This window comes from Dasypus novemcinctus, chromosome 9 (genome assembly GCF_030445035.2).
Source record: "Dasypus novemcinctus isolate mDasNov1 chromosome 9, mDasNov1.1.hap2, whole genome shotgun sequence".
NCBI classification, from domain to species: domain Eukaryota; kingdom Metazoa; phylum Chordata; class Mammalia; order Cingulata; family Dasypodidae; genus Dasypus; species Dasypus novemcinctus.
The window spans coordinates 70965840-70987247 of NC_080681.1; the positions used below are offsets into that span (position 1 = coordinate 70965840).

At 38.6% G+C, this 21408-nt stretch overlaps 1 protein-coding gene across 1 annotated transcript in view; it reads left to right on the top strand.

Annotated features, from left to right (window-relative positions):
- The window catches only part of LOC101438656 (cytochrome P450 2J2-like), a 43115-nt gene extending 21957 nt beyond the window's left edge, over positions 1-21158 (top strand). Inside the window, exons 5-9 of the mRNA XM_004484531.4 lie at positions 8915-9091; positions 10033-10174; positions 12456-12643; positions 13525-13663; positions 17741-21158. Coding sequence (XP_004484588.1) covers positions 8915-9091; positions 10033-10174; positions 12456-12643; positions 13525-13663; positions 17741-17919 — 825 coding nt within the window. The 3' untranslated portion in view covers positions 17920-21158. The remainder of the gene's footprint in view (positions 1-8914; positions 9092-10032; positions 10175-12455; positions 12644-13524; positions 13664-17740) is intronic.
- Positions 21159-21408: the final 250 nt, after the last annotated feature.

Here is a 21408-nt window from a genome sequence, read left to right on the forward strand (position 1 = left end):
CTGATATATGTCTATCCTTGTGCCAAAATCATGCAGTTTTGATCACTGTAGCTTTGTAGTATGCTTTAAAGTCAGGTGGTGTGATACCTCAAATTTCACTTTTCTTATTCAAGATGTTTTTGGCTGTTTGGGACCCCTTGCACTTCCAAATAAATTGCATAATTGACTTGTCCAGTTTGGTAAAAACTAAGGATGTCCAAAAAAATATCATGGATCAACTTAATGAGTGAAGGAAGGGATAAAGGATATTAAGAAGACACTGGGGGAACATACAGAAGAAATCATAAACATACATTAAGAGATAATAGATTTGAAGGAGATGAAAGCACAATCCAAGAAATTAAAGTATGCTAGAAGCACATAACAGTAGATTTGAACAGACGGAGGAAAGAATTAATGACATTGAAGATAGTACATCCAAAATTTCACACAGTAGAAGAGATTGGTAAAAAGATAGGAAAAAAGCATGAGAGACTCAGGGAATTGAATGGCAACATGAAACGCACAAACACAATATAGACATCCCAGAGGGAGAAGAGAAATGAAAGGGGGAATAAGGAGTGTTGGAGGAAATAATGGCTGAAAATTTCCAAACTCTTTTGAGGAATATGGATGTACATTTCCAGGAAGCACAGCACACTCCAAACAATATAAATCCTAACAAGCCTACCCTGAGACACATACTTATAAAATTGTCAAACAGTCAAGATGAAGAGAGAATTCTGAAAGCAGCAAGAGAAAGAGATCTATCACATATATGGGAAGCTTGATAAGATCAAGTGAAGATTTCTCATCTGAAACCAAGGAAGCAAAAAGGCAATGGTATTGCATAGTTAAGGTGCTAAAATAAAAAGTTGCGAGCCAAGAATCTGTATCCAGCAAAGCTGGCATTCAAAAATGATGGAGAGTTCAAAATATTCACAGATAAACAGAAATTCAGAGAGTTTGTTAACAAGAAACGTGCCTTTCATGAAATACTTAAGGGAGTGCTGCAGGTTGAAAGAAAAAAATGGGAGAAAGAAGGTTGGGGGAGAAAGTAGAAAGTAAAATTATTAGTAAGAATAACTAAAAGACTAAAAAGAGAAATAAAAACAACATATGAAATATATAAACCAAAAGAAAAATGGCTAATTTAGGGACTGCCTTGACAGTAATAACATTGAATGTTAATAGGTTAAACTCTTCAATCAAATGATACAGATTGGGAGAACGGATAAGGAAATATGACCCATTGAGATGATATCCACAAGAAACTAACATTAGACCCAAGGATTCCAGAAGATTGCTAATGAAAGGTTGGAAAATGATTTTACATGGAAACAATAACCAAAAAATGCTGATGTAGCTATACTAATATCAGACAAAATAGACTTTAAATTCAAAACTATTGTAAGAAACAAAGAAGGACACTATATCTTAATAAAATGAGCAATACATCAAGAAGAAATAACAATCATAAATATTTATGCACCTAACCAGGGTACCCCAAATGCATGACGGCAAACATTGGAAAAACTAAGTGCAAAAATAGATGTCTCAAAAATTATAGTATGGGACTTTAATACCCCATTATCACCATTAGACAGAACATCTTGACAGAGGGTTAATAAAGAAACAGACCTTGAATAATACATTAGAGGATCTAGACATAGCAACAAACTAGAGCAAATAAACTAATCCCAAAGTGAGCAGAAAGAAGGAAATAACAAAGATTAGAGCAGATCCAGATGAAATTGAGGATTAAAAAAAAAGAAAAACTAGAAAAAAATTAACAAAACCAATAGCTGTTTCTTAGAGAAGATTAATAAAATTGGCAAACCCTTACTAGATTTTTTTTTTTAAAAAAAGAGAGAAATAAGATGCAAATAAATAAAATAAAATAAACAAGGGGATATCACTACTGATCCCACAGGAATAGAGTATCATAAAGGATACTTTGAAAAACTGCATGCCAACCTGATGGATAACTTAGATAACTGGACAAATTTCTAGAAATACAAAAGCATCCTACAATGGAAATGCAAGAAAATTGATGAATTCAGCAGACCAGTAACAAATAATGAGATGGTATTAGTCATCAAGAACCTCCCAACCAAGAAAAGCCCAAGGCCAGATGGCTTCACAGGTGAATTCGACCAATCATTCCAGAAAGAAATAACACCAATCCTACTTAAACTCTTCCAAAAATGGAAGTGAAGGGAACATTACCTAACTCATTCTATACTAACAATTTCACCCTAATACCAAAGCCACATAAAGATACCACAGGAAAAGAAAATTACAGACCAATCTCCCTAAAGAATTTAGATGCTAAAATCCTCAAGAAAATACTTACTAACTGCAGTCAACAACCTATCAAATGAATTATATACCATGATCAAGTGGGTTTTATTCCTGGTATGCAAGGGTGTTTCAACATAAGGAAATCAATCAATGTAATATACCAAATTAACAAATCAAAAGAAAAAAATCACATGATCATTTCTATTAATGTAGAAAAAGCATTTGACAAGATACAGCATACTTTCTTGATAAAAACACTTTGAAAAATAGAAATAGAAGGAAACCTCCTCAACATGATAAAGGGTGTATATGAAAAACCCACAGCTTACATCATACTCAATGGTGAAATGCCAAATGCTTTCTCTCTAAGATCTTGAACCAGAAAATGATACCCACTGTCATTGCTCTTATTTACCCTTGTGTTAGAAGTACTAGCTTGAGGACTTAGGCAAGGAAAAATAAAAAGCATCCAAATTGGAAAGGAAGAAATAAAAATTTACTATTTTCAGATGACATGATCCTAAATTTAGAAGGCTTTGAAAATCTAAAACAAAGCTTCTAGAACTGATTAACTAGTTCAGTAAAGTGGAAAGATCTAAGATCAACCTGTAAAAATCAGTAGCACTTCTGTACACTAATAATGAGCAATCTAAGGAAGAAATCAAGAAAAAATGCCATTTACAATAGCACCTAAAAGAAGCAAATATCTAGGAATAAACAACTAAAGATGTAAAGAATTTATACACAGAAAACTATACAGCATTGTTAAAGGAAATCAAGAAAGACCTAAATACATGGAAGAATATTGTATATCCATGGACTGGAAGACTAAACATCATTAAGATGTCTGTCCTACCCAAATGGATTTACAGGTATACTCTTTTGCATCTCATTCAATCATTTTGAGATCTATTTGTGTACATGCTGAATAGTATTCCATTTCACAAATATGTCTCTGTTTGTTAATCTGTTTTCTAATGATGGGCATTTGGGTTGTTTCCATTTTCAGGGTGTTCTGAATAAAGCTGTCATGATCAGTCTTGTACAAGTATTTTTGTGGATGTATCTGCTCATTTTTCTTGAGTAAATATGGAAATAAAAGATGGCAAAATATTTTCAAAATGATTGCACTATTTACACACCCTGCAACACTTGGTATTATTAGTCTCTTAATTACATAGAGTGCAGCCCTTTGGGATCCTAACATCATCCCTTTCCTTGATATGACCTGAACTCCAAATTTTATGTTTCTATGCCTGCATGTCTATAAAAAACTCTGAATTTGGAAGACACTTCTAGAGTCACCCCCTAAGTACTGAGTTCACCGCTCTGGGCTTCTTTCTTTCCTTAGATCTTATTCCTGAATTCCTCACTAACTTGATCAGTAAGTGTATGCATGTCACATTGTACAATTTTTTTTATCTTATCTTACTATTCTTATTAAAGGGTTGTCCTTAATATACTTCATCTGACATTGCCAAACTTTTAAAATGTTGCTTCACTTTGAAAAATCAGGTGGCGGACTTGGCCCAGTGGTTAGGGCGTCCGTCTACCATATGGGAGGTCAGCAGTTCAAACCCCGGGCCTCCTTGATCCGTGTGGAGCTGACCCATGCGCAGTGCTGATGCGCGCAAGGAGTGCCTTGCCATGCAGGGGTGTCCCCCACCTAGGGGAGCCCCACGTGCCAGGAGTGCACCCCGTAAGGAGAGCCACCCAGTGTGAAAGAACGTGCAGCCTGCCCAGGAATGGCACTGCACACACAGAGAGCTGACACAACGCAACAAAAAGAAACACAGATTCCCGTGCTGCTGACAACAACAGAAGCGGACAAAGAAGACGCAGCAAATAGATACAGAGAACAGACAACCAGGGTGAGGGGGAAGGGGAGAGAAATAAATAAATAGATAAATCTTTAAAAAAAAAACCACTTTATTTTAGAAAATTACAGAGGCATATAAAAGTAGAGAGAATATAATAATAAATCATTATGTACCTATCAATCAGCTCCAACAGTTATTAACACTTTGACAATTTCATTTCATCTGTACCTACAGTCAATTTTTCTTCCTGGCCCTGGATTATTTTGGGGCAATTTACAGATCTGTTATTTGATACATTAATATTTCAGTATATATTTCTTAAAAGGTCCATTTTAACAAATATATTAATGAACCTGAAAAATATTAATAATAATTCTTTGTCATCAAATACTCAGTATTCAGATTTCCTAAGTATTTTTCATGGGTTTTATCATTTTTCCTTTGAATCAGAATCCAAACTAGGCCCATATGTTGAATTTGATTCCTATGTCCCTCAAGTCTTGCTCATTCTATTGCTTTCTGCCCATTGCTTTTTTTTCCCTTTAAAATTTATATACTGACAAAACTTAGTTATTTGTCTTGTAGTTTATTCCACATTCTTGGTTTTGCTGGTTATATTTCTTTGACATTGAAAATGTCCTTCTATCCCAGAGTTAGTAGTCAAATCCATGTCTGCCTCATCTTAAGTCTAGGCAAATTATTATATTACATGCTTTCTATCAGATATTAGAGAAAATTTAATTAACACCTGTTTTATTTAAGTAAAAATACCAAGTTTTGCCCAAATGAAAATTACCTCATAGTGGAGAGACAAATACAAATATACATGTACATATATGTAAGTATATATGTGAAGGTGAGATTATTTATGAATTCCAAAAAAAGAGACTATTTTAGTAAACTGGTTTGTATCTCTGGACATGATACCCTTTGATTGTATTAGATTCAGCTGAGGTGACTTTGATTAAATTATGCTAAGATTAGAGCTTTGATTCAACCACTTTGGCAACATGTACCTCAGGTTAAGTCCCTGCCTCCTTGGTGGGCTATGTAAATGGTTACTCACTCAAGAAGACAGATGGAAGAAGATACATTAAAAAAAAGAGAAAGAGCTCCATAGATGACAGAGGAGAGAACTTTATCATGACTTGGAAGAGGAGACAACTTTGATCCTGTGGCCCTGGGAGAGGGACAAGCTCTGTGCCAGCCTGTAGCTGAGAGAGAGGAAAGCTGAACTCTCAGGGAGGTTGGCAACCATCTTGCTTCAATACGTGGCCACTGACTTTGGTGAGAAACCAACCTTAAGATAGATTTGTTAAGGCCTTTAACTGTAAGGTTTTACCCCAAATAAATATCCTTTATAAAAGCCAACACATTTCTGATATTTTGCATTGGCACCCCTTTGGCAAACTAATATACCAGGTAATATTGTAAGTGGCAGTACCACTGTCACCATTTATCTATTCCCTTACACTGCTTTATTTTTCTTCATGGCATTTGTTTCTCATATATATATGTCAGCCAAAGAGGTTTCATAAAAGGTATTTATTTGGGGTAAAACCTTACAGTTACAAGGTCATGAAAAGTCCAACTCAAGGCAACTTAAGAGGTGCCTTCTCACCAAAGTTAGCAGCCATGTTGAAGTAAGATTATGAGTGGTCTCTGCCTTCCCCTCCAGGTTTCCTTTCTTAGGTTTGGCCACTCTGCTTTCTTCCTGATTTCAGCTGCAAGCTATCAGGCATAAGGCCCATCTCCCCCTGGAGCCTCATTTCCTGAGCTCTTCCTTTCAGTCATATGGCAGGGCCAAAAATGGCAGAACTCTCTTTTCCTGTGTATCTCTGTTTTTTATCAGAACCAGAAAGAGAGCAGAGATTCAACCTGAGTCATGCCTCATTGACGTAGTCCAGTTGAAGATCTCATGCCCACACTAGTGGGCCAGCCCACAAAAATCTTTCTCTTTTTGGGATTCATAAAATAATTTCAAATGGTCACACTCCACCCTCCGAATCCCAAAAAGAAGACATGCTTCTCCCATATGCAAAATAAATTCATTACATCACAATATTTCAAAAACCTTAAACCATTTGAGTAGTAACACTAAGTACAAAATCACATAAAAATTAGTTATAGGCATGCAGTTTGTCTTGGGTCAAAAGTACTCTCACTGCAGACCTGGGAAACTTATGAAACAAGTTATCTGCCTCAAAATACAAAAGAGGGCCAGACATAGGATAAACATTTGCATTACCATGAGGAGAAACTGTAAGGACTATAAGTGTCCTGGGTCCCTGACAGTTCCAAGTCCTGCAGGGAATACTCCATTAGATTCCACAGTCTGAGAGTCACCTATAAGAAGCATGGTTTCTTCTCCTCAGGGCCTCATGAGGACCCACCCTTTCTATGGGCGTGCTCAATGGCCATTTTCTCAGCTCCACCCTCATCAAGCATCTGGATGGTGGCTTAGCTCCAGACCTCACCCTCCAAGAATATTGGGATGATGGCCATATTTTTTCCCAATTTCTGGACTACATGCTCTATCTCTTCCATAGCCTCACTATGGAGAGCCAAACTCTCCCTAAACAATGGGCTGGAATAGCCACCTTCTTCAAACACCAGGACAAACTCACCCTTTCTGCACAAATGGGTGAGGTCCCTCTCTTGGCCAAAGGAGGTCTTAATTCTAGACCTCAGCTTCCATGGTTTTCCTCTTGAAGTTGTTTTTCCTTCAGTCTCTCCTCCTCCTTTCCCTTTTCATCCAGGCTGAATATGGTTTCATTAATACAGGCCTTGCAAAATGCTTGTTGGTTTAGCATGCAGAAAACAGGGGTTCAAGCCATCAGAAAGTAAGACTTTCCACAAGTCCTTCTTGGATAATGCATTTCCAGTCAAGGAGATGGCTGGGCTAGTTAGTTCCAAATTTATTTAAATCCTTCTATAGGGTACTATCCTCTGGGGGCTCATTTTCTGGAAGCTTTGGATTTCCCAAACCATCAAGTTCTGGTTACTTTGTGCCTAGCACTTCAGCTCTCAGCTTAGCCCTTTCCTTTCATGTTTTGGTATAGCTGCAAGGAGAAGCCAGGCTGCAGTTACCACATTTAATTTGGAAATCTCCTCGTCTAAATACCCAAGTTCATCATTTTCAAATGCTGCCTTCCATCTAACGTCAGTAGTCAATTTTGCCAAGTTCTCTGCAATTTTAAAACAAGAATTGCTTTCTTTCCAGCATCATTTCTTTCAGAAATAACTTTAGGGCCTGTATTCCTATTAACAGTCATTTCAAAGCAGTATAGGACTTTTCTATCAAGGATTTGAAAAATTCTTCCAAAAAAATGCCACCTACCCATTTACAAAACTGTTCCAACATTTTTGGCAGAAACTCTACTTCCAGTACCAGACTCTCTAGGGAAAATAGAACCTATAGCAGATATCTGTAAATGGTATGAGCTTTTATAAAATTGTCTCACATGAACCCATGTGCAGAACTTTGAGCAGTGCACCAAGTTATTCATTTTGCTTGGAAGGAGAATGGCTGGAGGTGCATTTTTACACTGATTCATGGGATGTTACCAATGCTTGGCTGGAAGGTCAGGGACTTGGAAGGAACATGATTATAAGACTGTTGACAAGAAGGTCTGTGGAAGAGTTATATGGATAAACCTTCCTGAGTGGGCAGAAAACAGGAAAATATTTATGTCCCATATGAATGCTCATCAAAGGGTAATTTCAGCATAGGACAATTGTAATAATCAAGTACATAAGATGGCCCATTCTCTGGATAGCAGTCAGCCTCTTTCCCCAGCCACACCTGTCATTGTCCAATGGGTTTATGAACAAAGTGAAGAGAGAGACACACTCAGTCCCCAATATGGCACCATTTCCCAAGAAGATCAGCCTCTTGCCTGGTGGAAGGCTGATTACATTGGACTATTTCCAACATGGAACAGGCAGTGATTTGTTCCAAGTAGAATAGACACATACTCCAGTTATGGGTTGCCTTCGCTGTATGCAGTCCTTCTTCTAAAATTACCATCTCTGGACTTACTGAATGCCACCCTACATAATATGGATTTGTGCCTCCCAACGGAAGTGTGAGACAATTTTATAAAATCGCATACTATTTACAGATATCCCCTATCAGTTCTGTTTCCCTGACTAATACATATGGTAAGACTGTTCCAAGTAAGTGGCTCGATAATGAAGTGAGGAGGTGGGACATACAGGTTTATAGTGGAAGAGCATTGCAAACAGAAGGAATAGCATATGCAAAAGCCTAAAATAGGAACATGCTTGATGTAATCATGGAGGCCAGTGTAGCTAGAATGTAGAGAGTAAAGCAGCAATAAGATAGACAAAGCAGGGACCAAATTGTGTAAGGGCTTAGAGAAACAGGTAGCATTGTAGACCTTTTTACTGAAATTAATGGAAAGCCATTGGAGGATCAAGAGCCAAGGAGTGAAATGATCTATTAAATTGTTAAGTGTTCAGTCTGACAACTCTGTGGAAAATAGACTAGGAATGGGTTTAAGAATGGAATCAGGAAAACTATTGGAGGCAACCAAAGATAAAAACTGCTAGTATTTGTTCTAGGGTAGAAGCAGTTGGAATGGTGACAAGTGGCTGCAGCTGGATATATTTTGCATAACTGAAATGCTTTGCTAGAGGGGTGAGAAGAAGAGAGAAAGAGGAAAAGATGCATCAAGTTTGACCAGGCTTAAGCCTAAAAAGAGAGATGGAAGGAAAAGATTGTTTGTCTTAAAAAGTAGAAAAGTAACAACGTATGATCCTGCAGTGCTTTTGCTTTCGTCATTTAGCTCTACAATCTCTTTCCATGGATAATGAAATTCCTTCCTGGACCTCACCAAACACTCTTCAGAAACTGGGAAAACCTGAAATCATTTGTTTCTCATATCATTGAAGAACACAAGAGAAATTGGAATCCTGCTGAAATGAGAGACTTTATTGATGCTTACCTCCAGGAAATAGCAAAGGTAAGGAAATCAAAGTTATTTCCTGTGTTTTGTTATGAAAGGACAAATGAAGATATTGCTGCTGTAATAAATTGCCATAAATGTGGTGTCTTAAAACATGTGTTTAGTTCATACAGTTCTGGAGATCAGATTAATGTTTCCTGTCTCTGGAATAGACAGAATGGTATTAATAGATTTATTTCCATTTCCTCCCCTATTTTATCTTACTGGCATAATATTAATAGAATCATTGTTTTTCCTCAAAGAAGGAAACTTTACTTACTATATAGTGCTCTAATATGGTAGAAACATTAAGAAGGCTGTTGAAAAATTGAAATTTTAAGAGGACAGTGATAAAGATGAGAAGTCATGAGGAATGTTTAATGGCATCAGAAAGGTTTAACCTAGAAAAGAATAATAGGAAATGAGAGTATTGCTACATAAAAGAGAAATGCAGTTTATCCTTTCTGATATCATTAAAATTGTGTTGCGTATTTGCTATGTTTCCTTTTGCATCTCAGGCAATTCCTGAAGTGATCTTAAGAGGGACATATTATTTTCATTTTGTGAATGAGGAAACTGAGGCACAGAGAGGTTATGGAGCTTGCTGTAAGTCATAGTGCTGTAAATGATGTAGCTGATATTGAAACTCAAGTCTGATTTATTTATATCCCATTCTCTTTCCACTGTACTAATACCTTTTCCCAAATTATAAGCTAAAGACAATGTCCATCTTGATTTTTATCCCTCTAACTGCTGGAAATCCTAGGTAACTTCCTACACTTGGGGCAGGATGATGCTAATGATACTGGCATAATAGCTGCTGTCTCCTGAGTGTGACAAAAGGAGAATCATTTATCCAGGGAACATTTCCCTCCATCTTCCCTCCCTAGGATAAAGCTCTGCGTTTTGTAGTCAAGAACAAACACTACAAACTAATCAATAAACACTGTTCTTTCTAGAATTCAGACAATGCTGCATCAAGTTTCCATGAAGAAAACCTTATCTGCAGCACTCTGGACCTCTTCTTTGCTGGAACAGAGACAACTTCTACAACGCTACGCTGGGCTCTACTTTACCTGACCGTCAACCCAGAAATCCAAGGTGAGCGTGTTGGTGCTGTGCCAGGAACAGGATGGACCACCTCACAGAACCTACTGCCCAGAATTTGGGGCCAGTAGATAGCAGGACATAATAGAAAGATCACTTGACCACTCATGAGGTGATATGGACTTGAGAACTGGAGCATTCTTCAGCTTTTCTGTTGGGATAGTGATGAATCCTGGTAATTCAAATATAACACCACTTTCTGCCTGTCCAGCCTCAACCCACTCCATCTGCATGGCAGCCTCACTAAATTACATGTTAATTCCCATTGTACTATCCTTATTTATGCCCCTATGGCATCTGGTATGATGTTCCCTTAATAAAGAATCTACTTTCCCAATTTCCCTACAAGCAAGCCAGTAGTCTTCTTGAAGAATCTTCTCAAACACTACCTACCCTGTGATGTTTCCCATTCTTCTAGGAAATCACTAGCATTTCTTCTTCTAGGGATGATTCAGTGATCAGCCTCTATCATTGTGCTGATCACACAATATTTACATAGGTTTCCCACACATTGTGCTCCATTCAAGGACAGTGCCTGTTATATTTATATGTTCATTTTTCTTTCTTCAGGCCTTGGAACACTTTGAGCCCATGGGTGCTGAGTACTGTTGGGGCACAGTTTTTCAAAAAATATGGCTAGCAATTTATTAATAGTACTTGTATTAGTCAGCCAAAGGGGTACTGATGCAAAATACCAGAATTAGTAAATTTCATATACCAGGCCATAAAATATAAGTTACCTCCCTCACCAAAGTCTATTTTCAAGTGTTGGAGCACAATGGCTGTCAACGGTTGTGAGGGTTCAGGCTTTTGGTTTCCTCCTTTCCAGGGTTTTTCTTCTCTTTGGGTTCAGGTTTCGTCTCTTCCTGGGGCTTGCTTCTCTTTTCTCTGTGCTTACTTTCTGGGGCTCCAGCTTAATGCTTCAGCCTTAAACTCCAACATCAAAACTCCAGCATCCAAATCCCTCAACTCTGTCCTTTGCCATGCCTTTTATCTGTGAGTCTCCACCCACCAAGGGGTGGGGTACTCAATTCTCTAATGAAGTGGCCCAATCAAAGCCCTAATCATAATTTAATCATGCCCAGGTACAGACCAGATTATAAACATAATCCAAAATCTATTTTTAGAATTCATAACCATATCAAACTGCTACAGTACTTAAAATCAATTTGGTGAATCAAGACCACTCTTTATTCTGAAATAAATAGAAGTAGTAGGCTTTCCATATACTAAAGATAATTATGCCCATGAAATTTTATTTCTTTTATATTTCATAAATGTACATATAATACATATGTTTTTGTGTGTATGTTTCCTGGAAGATGATATAAAATGCATTTCTAATTTGGAATACATTTTTTAAAAACTTTCAAACCTTGTTGGGAAATGGATTTTGTTTCTGTAACAGAGTCTCTAAATTAGCAATGGCTTAAATGATAGTTATTTTTCTCTCAGGTGAAAAGTCTTACCTGTTCTATGAAGAACTCTTAGAGTTCCAAGCTCCTTTTACTTGCTATTCTATTGGTTCTAGAATGATGCCTTTTTTTGCATTAGGAAGGATTACCACTAGGGATGTCATTCCACCAGTAAGAAAGGGAAAAAGATAAGGGAGCATATGCTGTTTCATTTAAGGTCAGGTTCCAAGTATTAAGTATCACATCTGTGCATATTCTATTAGCCAGTTGGTCACATTTAGTGACAAAGGAATCTAGGAATGTAATTTTTAGCTGAACAACCATGTATCCAGTCAAAATCTCTATTATTATATAAAAAAGGAGGAAGGACATGTTGGAGGACAACTAGCAGTCCTGTCATATATTGGGTGCTCACATACATCAACTCATACAATTGGCAAAATATCCTTAAGATGAATGCAGATTGGTCCTTGCTACTCAGATAAGGAAACAGGCTCAGAGAATTTAAGATAATTTGCAGCATTAATATTGTGGAGCAAAGTTTACATCCAGCCTTTCTTACATCATAGCTTATTTTCCACTGGTTTATGCCTCCTTGAGAAACTGGAATCTATAAATCTTACTACAATCTTTGCCCTTTTGATCCTGGTTATTCTACTCCTTAGCCTACCCAGGATCAAGAAAAATTATGGACTGGGCAGCTTTCTAAATAAGTCCTTGAAAAGTTAAAGGACCATTTTATTTCACTGCAACCTGGTTACCAATTCGAATACAAAAGATGAGAACTTGGAGACACCTTTACATCTTTGGAAGGAATCACAGACATTTAAAAAATAATAGATCATGCTCTTCTTTTCCAGAGAAAGTACAGGCTGAGATCGACAGAGTGATAGGCCCTTCGCATCAGCCAACCACGGCAGACCGAGAGCGCCTGCCCTACACCAATGCTGTCATTCATGAGGTGCAGAGAATGGCCAACATCATTCCCTTCAATGTGCCCAGGGAGGTGTCAGCCGATACCACCGTGGCTGGATACTACCTGCCCAAGGTAATCAGGAGCTCCCCAGACCTTCAAGCCCATCTTTCTGGATGTTTGGAAACTAAACTTGTAAAAGTGACAAGTATTCAAAACCTATGAAATCACATGAATGGGGAGAGAGATATTATACCCGACACAATACCATTTTTCTTCCTTCACTTATGAATGTTAAAACCTTAGTTCAACTACATATTAATATGTATTGGGGAGGTAGGGGTTCCTTAGTCCAGTATCTTTAGGGCAAGAAGACCTGTGGGATTTCTCAGAATTTTTCCTATGTAATATGTGTTGTGAATATTTGTGGGGATGTAAGTGTCAGTAGTACTCAAACATACTTTGCCAAAGAACCATTTAGGGACTTTGGAAAATACTTCTACATACAGTGCTGGAGTTATGGAATGTTAAAATGTAGAAGGACATTTGAGACCACTTGGGCCAACATCACATTAATGCTAGTATTTTTAACATACCTCTATTTTTAACCCACTGTGTGTGTGTTTGGAGGTGGGTAGTGTGATAATGGAAGCAATGGAGGAAGGCGAATGAGAGAACAGAGATGAATGAGACTTCTTTTACCCTTGTAGAGCTGCCTAACTGAGGAGCTGCTTGATTTTGATAAAATGCTGCCTGGACAACATGTCCACAATCAAGAGTAGTCAAACTTCCCTAAGAAAATACCCAACAGCCAGTTTCAATCCATAATATGAACTGTATGTCCCATAGCAAAGGGCAGGTTTTCAGGTGGTGGCGCGCTCAGGAGATGGTGGCTTTTGGAGGGCAGGGGAAATTTACAGTGTGGTCAGGCTTGCATGGAACCTGATGGCAAGTGCCTGTTGTGCAGCTGTGTTCTGCATATAGACCCTCGCTTGAGTCATTGCTATCTTCTCTAGGGAACCATGATCCTGACCAATCTGACTGCGCTGCACAGGGACCCTGCAGAGTGGGCCACCCCTGATGTGTTCAATCCAGAGCATTTTCTGGAGAATGGACAGTTTAAGAAAAGGGAATCCTTTCTGCCTTTCTCAATAGGTAAGTTGTAATAAATGAGCATAAGTGTTTAGAATTCCTCTTTCAGTCCGCCTTCACTATTCTGAAGTCCTTTGCTTTAGTTGGAATGTCTCCATTTGGTCCCACCCAGTGTGACTCTGTCTTGCTGTTGGTGGCAGCTTCAGGATTCCCTGAACTGGGCATTTCTTCAGACTGCTCCTTGCTTCCTGAGCCTTCCCTTGCCTCTGATGAAGATTTCAGCTTTGTTTTGTTCTACCCGGAGCATGGGGAGCAGAGACCTAGACCCTACCTCTTGCTCAAAAAGAAATTTGGTCACCTGCCATCTTATAGGGTTTTTTTAATGTTTCACATTCGTTTTAAAGACCAGCCCACTTACACAAACAAATCTGATATAAAATAAAAAGATAGGAGGGTGTGAGGAAAAGGGGCTAGTTACTATTTAGGGCATCAGGCAGTGATTGTAAATATCATAAGCTTAACTAGATCAGGTTCTATTCTATACCTTCTGAAAAGTTTCTTTTGCCTGTTTAATATTTTAATTGCCTTTTTAAAATTTAGTTATTACATTTAAATTATATACAAATTGAAAGGTATAAAAGAGGATGCAATGGAAACTGTTATCTGCCAGTCATTCAGTTCTGAGTATATGATGAAAAAGAAAAAAGAAAAAAATAAATCTTTCTTCATGGATTTTATGTTCTAGTGTAACTTTCCAAGGTTCAAGTTACTATCCTCAATTAAGAGATAAGACACTGAGGCTTAGAGGGTTAAGTATGGCAACTAAAGTCATAAAACCTCTACATGGCAGTCCTAGGTCTCAATGCCAGTCAACTTTCTCAAAAATCAAAGCCTGTGCCCTTTCTAGTTAAATCTCCTAAAAATAACTAAATGCTACACAGAGTACAATAATTGAGGATAAGTTGGATAAATAAAAAGGCTTGTAATTTAGAAATTGCACTCACATTTACTTGCTTGCTCCTTTGGACAATTTCCATTTAAGGACTGAAAAAAATTAAGGTAAGGCTTTGTGTTGACTGCTTTTTTATTGTTTATTAATTGACTTTTATTTATTTTTTTAACATTTCTCAACAACTCTATATTTGCTAAACACTTTTCTTATATTGGTACTTAAACTTCGGAAGTGAAGGTTATTTCAATATAACTGAAGCTTAGAGGGCTTAAGGAACATGAATAAATTTAGGGAAACAAGGATTTAGTAAAGCCTCACAAGAGTCTGGATTTTAATCTCATATGACACCAACATTTTTTTTTTTCTTCCCCACTTCCCATACTGACCACATTTACCCACATTAACATCCTTCATTAGTGTGGGACATTCATTGCAATTGATGAACACATTTTGGAGCATTGTCACTAAGCATGCATTATAGTTTACATTGTAGTTTACACTCTCTCCCACACAATTCTGTAGGTTATGGAAAGATATATAATGACCTGTATCTGTCATTACAATGTCATTCAGGACAATTCCCAAGTCCTGAAAATGCCCCAGTATTATACCTGTTTTTCCTCTCTCTGACCTCAGAACCTCCAGTGGCCTCTGCCTCCACATCAATGATATATGTTCTTCCTTTGCTAGAATTACAATAAGTCTGTTGTAGGATACCAGTAAGTCCACTCTAGTCCAAAGTTCATTCCCCAGTCCTGAGGCTTCTGGGATGGTGATGCCAACTCTACCTCTAATTGAGAGGGGGCTTCAGTCCCAAATGGCTGATAGATGAGACTCTCTTGCTTGCAGTTGTTGACTCTCTCAGTTTCTTGGTATGGCAGTTGTCCATCATCACCTCCTTGTTAGTTGTCCTGGATGAGCCCAATGAACTGAAGAGTACATGTTGCAACTCCTTTGAGGCTCAGGGCCCAGCTGGCACATGACAGCCCAAAGATTCACATCTCTTGGACATACACCTACCAACTCCAGCACCAGCTATAGGTTCAAATAGAAGGGACAGAAGAGCCATGTGCAGAGAAAGCACAACTGAGTCCAATTCTGTTACACTGGGGAGTACAAACCTCAAAGTAGGGCCCACTGGCAAGGTACCAAACTCTTGAATTATCTGCCCTGACCATAGTGCCTGGGTATCTCCTGAACCCTTAGGAGGCCCACTGTTTCGAATAGTGTCTAATTTGTCAGTCAATGAGATTCTGCTGAGATGTTCATAAGCATAACCTCTGGAATGATCTCATGACTTGCTTTGAAGTCTCATAGCCATATAAACTCATTTGTCTTTACCTTTACCTCCTTTTGGTCAAGGTCTTTTTCCAGTTGCATTGCTAGATGTTGCTTGGTAGTAATCCCTCTGTGCCAGGGAGGCTTATCCCTGGGAGTCATGCCCCATGCTGGGGGGAAGTTATTGCATTTATATGCTGAGTTCAGCTAAGAGAGAGGCCACCTTTGAGCAACCAGGAGGTTCACAGGAGGTAATGCTTAGGCACCGTGTAATACTAGGCTAAGTTTCCATTTCAAGAGTAAAGGTTCATAAGCACAGTCATCACTATCAGTGGCCCATTAATGGACCATCCTTCTTCACTAGTAATTGCCTCTGTACTTGTGAGATTCTTGCTGTCCAGTAGAGAATATGGCAGGGCTCCCCAGGGTTGGAATTTAATATTCTTTTGGTTATTGTGTGAATCTCCACCCACCTTGACAATGCTCCATGAACATTTGAACACATTTTTATGTCTTATATATATGCCCAGGTGAGCTTCCTCCCGTGTATCCCCCATCATTGATACCCCTCACCAATGATCCTCCCCTGCCACAGCTGTAACCCTTCTGTGATCCAAAACTTCTTCAAAAATGAAGCCAATAAAGTAGCCAAATACAATTAATAAGAAAATGAAATAATAGTGATAGTTTTAAAAATAAGAAATAAAAAAAAAGATTAAAAAAATTTAAAAATTTGGGATAGTAAAAAATAATGAAAAATATAAAAAATTTTTTTGACATTTTGCCTCTCATTGCTGTAAGATCTTTTGTCCTGTATGTAGGGTGACATTTTCCTCCATTTATTCCCCCAATTTTTTACTTTTTTCATTTTGTCTTCAAAGAAGTTTTAGGTCACAGCAAAGTCACATACAGAATATAGGGCACTCCCATATATCCCAACATCCTCCCCCTTTTCCCCTTTCCTCTATTAATAATATTTTATATGTGGATGGTACATTTGTTACATCTGATGTACAAATATTGAAACAAAGCTACCAACCATGGTAAGTTGGTTTACATTGTTTCCATTTTGGGCCATACATGTTTATAAATCTTGATGAAACTTACCATGGCCTGTATCCATCATTGAAGATCATGTAGAACACTTCCCTTAACTTCAAAAGGCCACCTGTTCCAGCTATTCTGTTTCTCCCTCCCCCTTCCCTTGGGACCCACTCCTGCAACCACCAGGCTTCACTCCTTGAAGAAGAGATTCATAGTTACTTACAACAACACTGGGGCTTGACACACTGGTCTTAATTAACTTTTGAAAGCCTTTAGACTAGGCATCCATTTTCTTGGTCCCAAGCATCCCAGTTTAATAGTCCTGTTCCCTCATCTTCTATCCTGTTTTTCACCAGGCTAATCCCTGAAGGTATTTGAGTTTGTGATCCCAGGCTTATGTTCTCTGTGCTTTAATTTACCTGGGAGATTGCCACAATATAGATAAAGCCCTAAGACCTAGCAGGCCCTTCCTTTGCTCAGATATTGCAGGACTGTGTTTTAAGAGTTGAAAAGAACCTTATATCATTCTTCTCACCCCATTCCATCCATTGAATGGTCTTCTATAACTCAGGTATATCAGATATCAAAAATATCAGTGAGCTATCCTGGCTTTATAACATAAAACAGCAACTTATAGGCAACCAGTTTCTTAAATCCAAGTCAAGGACCAAATACTAATGGATAGAACTTCAAAAGTCTGCTGTGTTAAAATGGCTTTGTTAGCACAGGCAAAGTACTTCCTATTTACCTCTTCAGCATCTGGGGTCCAGAGTCATGGCTGCTCCAGTTTTAAGCAGTATTTCAAGCCCTGTTGGGTACCTCCTCAACCTGGAAGATAACTGAGTCTTACTATTTCTGTCTTTCAGGAAAACGCGCATGCCCTGGAGAACAGTTGGCCAGATCTGAACTGTTCATTTTCTTCACTTCCTTTATGCAAAAATTTACCTTCAGGCCAGCAAACAATGAGAAGCTGAGCCTGCAGTTCAGATTGGGCCTCACCATCTCCCCAGTCAAACACCACCTCTGTGCCATTCCTAGGGGGTGATGCTGTTGGGGAAGGACAGGGGAAAGGAAAGCAAGAAGAAATAAAGAATATCTTCTGAAGATGGTTTGCCTGCTTAGATGTGTGGAACAGAATGAACATGGCCCTAAGAAAAAATCACAGGTGGTGGACAGAAAAGAACCTGGATCCAAATCCTAGCTCTAACATATTTTTTGATGATTTATTTACATTCACTTGTTTGCCTTTTCAGGAAATGAAACTGAAATACAGTCTTCTGGATGATGAGAGGTTAATGATTTTTTCCTAAAAAGAGTTGCTGTAAGAATGAAAGGAAATACTGAACTTTAGACAGTTTGTAAATCACAAAGTATATCATAAAATTATAGTTATTAGCTGCCTTCCCCTTCATTAGAATTACCTGCTTATGATCTGTTAATATATCTGGATCCACAAAGTGGTACAAATGGTTGATGAGAGTTAGAAGTTAGAACATGGGTCCAGGCCATATAGTTTAGCCGTAAAGACTTGGCACATGTGGTAGCATGGTGCAACTTTTATCTCCTTGTCCCCAAGAATGGCCTGTTGGTGTCAGCGACCCTGATAATGTTCCCTATTTACAGGCAGGGAAATCAAGTTTTGTTGAAAAGTTTCTGTGGTTTCCTGAAGGAAACACTACATTGACCTTGGACTCAAGGTTAAGTAAGATGTAACTACAATAAATTAAACCTGAGATGTATGTTTAGGGGAAACAGTGTGCAAATATTTTCCATCTTTAAAAGTGGCTTTGATCCTCAGCCTCCTTGTCTGAATTCCTCCATCAGTCTTTTATTACCATGTTGATTTATACCAGGATTTAACTGTGATTGTGTGTGCTTTTTTCAACTAAGTTATTAACTTTTGGATGGTAAGTATTACCAGCCTATACTGGTAGAGTATGTTATACCAGAAATGACAGAATCCTGTTTAACCCCTCTGTGTGTAATTGCTCAGGGAAGATAATGGTTATAAAAAGGAAGACCATGTAACTTCAAGTTTCACCCCAATTTTCATGCCAACAAATACAAATCTTTGTGAACTGGACTAAAACATATGAAAAATTCTTTTTCATCATGCAGAACAGTAGCAGAGCACGCACCCTGAAGTTTTACAGAAATGTGCTATGTTTAGGCATAGCTGGAATTCATGCATCAGAAAGAGGCTCCTAAGAGGTAGACCCAACTTTACAAGGTCCAACATATTTATAGATAAGGAAGAGGGATTGCCTAGGTGACAAAGTAACGAGATCTTCCTGGGTAAGATGGTGGCTTTGTGGAGCCTGGAACTCCAGAGCTCTGTCTCTGGTGTCAAGCTGTTGAAGACTGCCAAATAGTGTCCTATGCTGCTGGGACAAAGTTCATGAACTGGTTGATGTAAACCAATAGACTTATTGTTCATAGTCTGGAAGATAAAAGTCCAGAATCAAGGTGTTGACAGGGCTGTGTTGCCTCTGAAACCTGTAGGGGAGAATCCTTCCTAGCTTCTGTTAGCTTCTGGTATTTACCACCAGAACCTTGGTATTCCTTAGCTTATAACTGTTTCAGTCTCTGTCTTCGCTGTCACATGGCTTTCTCCTTTGTGTCTGTGTGTCTGTCTCACACTGTGTCCAAATTTCCTAGTCTTTTAAATCCACCAGTCATATTGGATGAGGGCCCACCCTATTCTACTTCAGCCTCATATTAACTAATTATATCATCAAAGTCTCAGTTTCCAAAAAAGGCCATGTTCATGGGACAGGAGATTAGGTTTGAACACATATTTGGGGGTACACAATTCAAGCCATAACCAACCAAATGGGGTTTGGGATAAGGATGAGTATTCAGGGTCATTTGGATTTGTCTTTCCTAAACCCCTTTCTGTGACCTTGAGCAAGATATTTATACCTGTAAGCTCCAGTTTTCTTCTTCGGAAACAGGAGTACAAGAGTAGAAACTGCACTGTGCGCCAGTAAGGTTAAAGCTTAAAATCATGAAATACCATTTGTATAACAATTAGACTGAAGGCATAGTACTCATAGAGTCAAGCTTTAGTCCTTCCCCACTCTTAAACATACTCTGTACACTTCCTTCTTTTGCCCCTGAAAGAAATTTCAGGCAGAACCCATCATTTTCTGGTTGCTCTTAGATAATAAATGTTCTTCCTGTTGAATTCAGTCCTAAGAAGAATCATTTTGGTCATTAAGATTTGCAGCCAGTCTTTAATTTACACAGCTCTATAAATGAGCTGATTTCACCCCTCACCCCCTATTCAGTCCATTTTTAAACCTAGCAACCTGATAGATGGTGGGCAGGAGGCATGGCATACTCTCCCTTTTGTTACATTTCCCTTACTACTCCCCTACACTCACAAAGGGCTGCCTCTGGCTCCCCGTGTCTTGCAAGGGAAGGTGGGCAGAATGCCTTGCCATTTGTGTGAATGGTTGATTCCCAGGGCTAATTATTGTTCTCCTGAGGCCTCTTCCACTAGGGTCCTCCATCTGCATTGCCCTCGATATGGACTGTGCTTTCCTTTGGTGAGTCCCTCTCCCACTCCTTGGCATCTGCCAGTCCACTTTCCCACTCCTTGGCATCTGCCAGTCCACTTTTTTTTAGACCACACTCCAGGCAATCCCCTTGTGCACCCAAGTGATTTCACACTGTCTACTCCTTTGGGGTTCACATCAAGTCTCCCACATTACTACATGAGGAGGACAGTGTGGATACCTACCAGGAGAGCCCTCTCTCTGTGCCTCTGTCAGTCTCACACTGATCTCTTACCACCATCAGGAATTAGTTCTTCATACCCCAGAAACTCTAGAAGGCACAAGCAAACCCCCTGTAACTTGAAGCCTCTTTATTAATGAAGGGAGAAATAGAAGGGCACTTCTTCAACATGTTAAAGGGCATAAATGAACAACCCCAAGCAAACATTATAATCAAAGGTTGAAGACTGGAAGCTTTCCCCCCAGTGTCAGAAAAAATACAAGGATGCGAAACATCATCACTGTTGTACTAGAATTGGGCAAGAAAAAAGGCATCCAAATTGGAAAAGCAGAAGTAAAATTATCGCTATTTGCAGAGGATGTGATCTTATATATAGGAAATCACAACCAACAAGAAAGCTACTGGAGCTAATGAGTTCAGCAAATTTGTGGGTACAAGATCAATATACAAATTTTTTTAGTTCTAAGATCTTTTTATTGGGTGCTTGAAAATTTTCTATACCCAAATCTTGTTGTCCACAATAAATATAGTTATACTTTCCTATTTGAATGCCTTTTATTTCTTTTTCTTACCTAATTTCCTTGGCTAAATTCTTTTGAACAATCAGAACAATGTGGAAAAGAAGTGGTGAGGGTGGCCATATACTAGGAAGGGTGAACTATTATGATCTGTGAATTAAATCTCAGTAAAGTTGTTATTTAAAAAATATGTTTGTGGGGAGCTGATGTGGCTCAGTGGTTGAGCACTGGCTTCCCACATATGAGGTACAGGGTTCAATCCCTGACCCTGGTAC